At 51.1% G+C, this 4,531-nt stretch overlaps 1 protein-coding gene across 1 annotated transcript in view; it reads right to left on the bottom strand.

Moving 5' to 3' along the window:
- Plaur (plasminogen activator, urokinase receptor) overlaps nt 1-4,345 on the bottom strand; it is a 14,641-nt gene extending 10,296 nt beyond the window's left edge. Inside the window, exons 1-2 of the mRNA XM_021219558.1 lie at nt 4,195-4,345; nt 1,462-1,572 (exon numbers count right to left, since the gene is read on the bottom strand). Coding sequence (XP_021075217.1) covers nt 1,462-1,572; nt 4,195-4,264 — 181 coding nt within the window. The 5' untranslated portion in view covers nt 4,265-4,345. The remainder of the gene's footprint in view (nt 1-1,461; nt 1,573-4,194) is intronic.
- Between the last annotated feature and the right edge of the window lie 186 nt (nt 4,346-4,531).

Here is a 4,531-nt window from a genome sequence, read left to right as displayed (position 1 = left end):
CTCTCTTCCCAATGATGGCCGATTAGGCCATCTTCTGCTACATATGCAGCTAGAGACACAAGCTCAGGGGGTACTGGTTAGTTCATATTGTTGTTTCACCTACAGGGTTGCATCCCCCTTCAGCTCCTTGGGTACTTTCTCTAGCTCCTCCATTGGGGGCCTTGTGCTCTATGTCACTTGGATTTTCAGAATCTATCCCAAGGTGAATGAAACCAGCGGGGAGGTGCATTTAATGGGAAAAAAATAAGTAAATAAATACGCTGATTAATTAATTAAATTTTTTGGAATAGGATCTTGCTATGTAGCCGGGTCCGGTCTGGGGCTCTAGATCCCACTTCCACCTCCCTAGTAGTGAGTTCCAGGTGTGTACTGAAGTATCTAGCTTTTATTTTAACTTTATTTACTTTTTGTGTGCACGTGTATGTGCATGTGTGTTGGCCTGTGTATGTACGTGTATATGTGCGTGTGTGTGCATCTCTGTGTGTGTGTGTGCATGTGTGTGCTTGTGTGCTCTTGCGGCAGTCAGTGGACATTTTCAGGAGTCAGTTCTCTCCGTCCAGGAGGTCAAACTCAGGTTATGGGACTTGGTGGCAAGTGCCTTAGCCTGCTCAGCTGTCTCTCTTGCCCTGCCTGCTTTTCCTGTTTCTGTTTGTCTGTTTGTTTATCTGTTTGTTTGGTTTTGGTTTTTCATGACTAGGTCTCTCTGTAGAGCCCTGGCTGTCCTGGAACTCACTCTGCAGACCAGGTTGGCTGCGAACTCAGACATCCCCCTGCCTCCCTAGTACAGGTGTGGTGGTGTACGTCTATGATCTCCACCCTTAGGAGTTTCAGGCGGGAGGATCACATGTTCAAGGTCATCATTGGCTACAGTACGGGTTTAAGCCTAGCTTAGGCTACATGAGACCTTGTCTTAAAACAAAACAAAATAACCACACAACAACAGCCAAACTAAAGACCACCACCTCCCCCCACCGCCAATCACGAAACAAAGCAAAAATATTTGCCCTGGCTCTGAATCGCACACAGCCAATTTATCCCCATCGCCAGGGCCGCACCAACACTGTAAACAATTCTCTTAGGTTTATTCCTTTGTGTGCACGAGAGTTTTGCCTGCATGTACATCTGTGTACCATACCCATGCTTGCTGCCTGAGGAGCTGGTGAGCCACCAGGTGGGTGCTGTGACTGAATCTAGGTCCTTTACAAGATCAACAAGTGTTGAGTTATGTGTCTGTGGGTGTGAGAGTCTTGGCTCTCCTTCAGGAGCTGGGGTTACAGGTGGTTGTGAACCACCTCATGTGGCTACCTGAACTGACCTCCAGGCCTCTGGAAGAACGGCTGGTCTTAAATGCCGGGCTGCCTCTCCACCCTTGTTTATTTCCTTACAATCTGGAGAGAGATGGTTTCCTGGCCTATTGTCTCCTATCAGTTGTTGTTGGGGGGGGGGGGGGTTCAGCCTCACCTTGCCATTCCTGAAGCACTGTGGTCCTGCAGAGGTCCTGGCCCGGGGCACACTCCTCCACCAGGCAGTTCTGGTTACTCTCACACTGCATGCACTGTAGGCCCTGGGAGGCTGGGGGGAGAGGAGAGGAGAGGAATCAGAGGTGAGGGCCAGGGGCTGCCTCCTGTCCCACCATGGCGTGAAACTGGTCTAGGCCTATTCCCCTTGGATGCATGCATCATGCCTGATTGCCTGGTCTTCTCCCTCTAACATCTACGTAGTCCAAGCTGACCTCAAACTCACAGCAATCCTCCTGCCTCAGCCTCCTGTGTGTTGGGATGACAGACATGCATCACCTGCCGTTCATTCTAACTCTGCCCTTTTGCCCCCCCCCCCTTTTTTTTCCAAGACAGGGTTTCTCTGTGTTATTCTGACTTTCCTGGAACTCGCTCTGTAGACCAGGACGGAAGCCTCGAACTCACAGAGATCCACCCGCTTCTGCCAACCTAATGCTTTGGATTAAAGGCATGCGAAACCCCCCCCCTCCACTTCCCCTCATCTCCCAAACTCTAACTCTTCTTCTTTCTAGTTCTTTTTTTTTTTTTTTTTAGATTTATTTATTTATTTATTATATGTAAGTACACTGTAGCTGTCTTCAGACACTCCAGAAGAGGGCGTCAGATCTTATTACAGATGGTTATGAGCCACCATGTGGTTGCTGGGATTTGAACTCCGGACCTTCAAAAGAGCAGTCGGGTGCTCTTACCCACTGAGCCATCTCACCAGCCCTCTTTCTACTTCTTTTTGTTTGTTTGTTTTTTTGTTTTTCGAGACAGGGTTTCTCTGTGTAGCCCTGGCTGTCCTGGAACTCACTTTGTAGACCAGGCTGGCCTCGAACTCAGAAATCCGCCTGCCTCTGCCTCCCGAGTGCTGGGATTAAAGGCGTGCGCCACCACGCCCGGAATCCTCTTTCTAGTTCTTAAAAGAACTTTCTACCCTGGGTCCCATTCAGGTCCTGTGTCCTCTCTACTTGGTCAGCTCTGGACATTGGATCTTCATCCCTTATCTACCCATTCCATCCTCTTCCTTAGCTACTCTTCAGGGTTCTCTCCAAGACAGGAATTTCATCCTGAAGCTCTAACCCCGCCCATTAGCCCTCCAAGATAATCTCAGCTGAGCTGACCTCCAAAAACATTCTCTCCCCTTCCCCAAGACTCTCCTGGGTTCTAGTCCCAGCGTCTAGGCTCTCCAGTTCTGCCCAATATTCTAGCCCTGCCCCTGGCTTCCTTAATCTTGCTCATGCTTTCTTCTAGACTCTAGTTCCCACACTCTGGCTTCTTCCCTAAATTCTCTCCCAACCTTTATATTATTTTATTAAATATTTCTGAAATGTTTCCACTATTTATGGCTGGTCCGAAACTCTATGGAAACCAGGCTGGCCTTAAAGTCAGAAATCCACCTGCCTTGGAATTAAGGCTATTTTCCCACCACACTCTGCTCTGTTCTTGGTAGACCAGCCCTGCCCAGGCTTCACCTTAATGGCACACAGCCCAGCGGTTCTCAGCCTGTGGATTGTGACCCCCAGGAAGGGTCATATATCAGATATTCTGCCCATTAAGTATTTACATTAAGATTTATAACAGTTGCAAAATTACAGTTAGGAAGTAGCAACAAAAATAACTTTATGGTTGGAGGTCACCAAACTGTGAGTTGTATTAAAGAGTTGTAGCATTTGGAAGGTTGAGAACCACTTTCAAAGACCCACCTCAGCCCCCAAATGTTTGTCCCACCCCAGGACCGAAGTCCCTCCTTCAGGTCTTCTCCTAGGCCACGGCCCGCCCCTCACTTCTCCCCAATGTTATAGCCCCCGCCTCAGACTGCCCAGTTTCTAATCAGAACTTTTGCACCAGCCTAGCCTTAGTCTAGCACCCATTTCGCAGACACGTTCCAGGAACAGAAAGGCTAAGTAACTGCCCTGAACCACACAGCCAGTTCTGACCCCAGGTGGCAGCCACACTCCAGGGACCCCTCCTCCCAGGGTTCGATTTCAGAACTGTCCTGTCTGAGCCCGGAGGTCCGGTCTGCAATTTAGAGCCGGTCCCCTTAGTGCCAGGTTGCCTTTCTGCAACAAGAGCCCCTCCCCTTTGCACCCCACCCCTCCCCCTCTAGCTCCCAGACCACCCAGGCCCCCGCCAGAGATCTTTTCCCACCCCCATTAATCATCTCCGGTCTCCCGCGGACTGGAGAGGGTTTTCCGAGTTATTCACCATGCCAAACTCTGACTCAATTCCTTCCCCATTTCCCTTTACTTTCTCAACACCATTCCCCCCACATTTTCTGGAGGGAGAAGGCGAGGACATAACATAGTAAAAGACAAGTGTATTCGAGGGAAAGGCCCTGGGCTCCCGCTGAACTCTGTGGACCTTTGAGATGTTGACCCCCGAACCCCTGTCTTGTCCCAAAGCGGGATCCCCACACAGACCAAAACACTGTGGGGAGTGGCTGTGGGGTTATCATTCAACCCTTAGCTGTGAGGCTTTGGACCAGCTTCTTAACCTCTCTGTTCCTCCGCGTCCTCCAGGGCGCCAGGCACTGCGCACCAGGAATCAGAGTTCACTAAATGAATGCCTGCGGGTGTCTGTCTGTGCCACGTGGGGCCTGAGAACACACCCGGAGACTAGCTGCCTAGGAGAAGGGTGGAGCGCTGGGCCATCCTCCTCTAGCTCACGCCCGGTGACACCACGCAGCTCTTACCTGGGACACAGGTCGTTGCCAGCAGCAGCAGCAGCAGCAGCAGCAGCAGCCGCCACCTCGGGAAGCCCATGGGTTCTTCTTTCACCTCTGCTCTAGACTGACCGAGGGGGAAGAAGACAGTTTTGTGACCCTAGGGCTCCTCCCCCTGCTTGCTAAAGAGTGAGTCAGCTCGAGTGGGTGCCTTGCGTTCCTCCCCCGTAGCCCTTCCTCCTCCGTAGCTCAAGAAACTGCCCCTTCCATACATAGTAAGATGCCAGTCTCAAAAAATGAGGGAGGGAGGGAGGGAGGGAGGGAGGGGGAGAGGGAGGGAGGGGGAGAGGGAGGGAGAGAGAGAGAG

Source organism: Mus pahari, chromosome 19, assembly GCF_900095145.1.
Source record: "Mus pahari chromosome 19, PAHARI_EIJ_v1.1, whole genome shotgun sequence".
NCBI classification, from domain to species: domain Eukaryota; kingdom Metazoa; phylum Chordata; class Mammalia; order Rodentia; family Muridae; genus Mus; species Mus pahari.
Note: the sequence above shows the minus strand (reverse complement) of the source record. Positions and strands in the feature narration are given on the sequence as shown.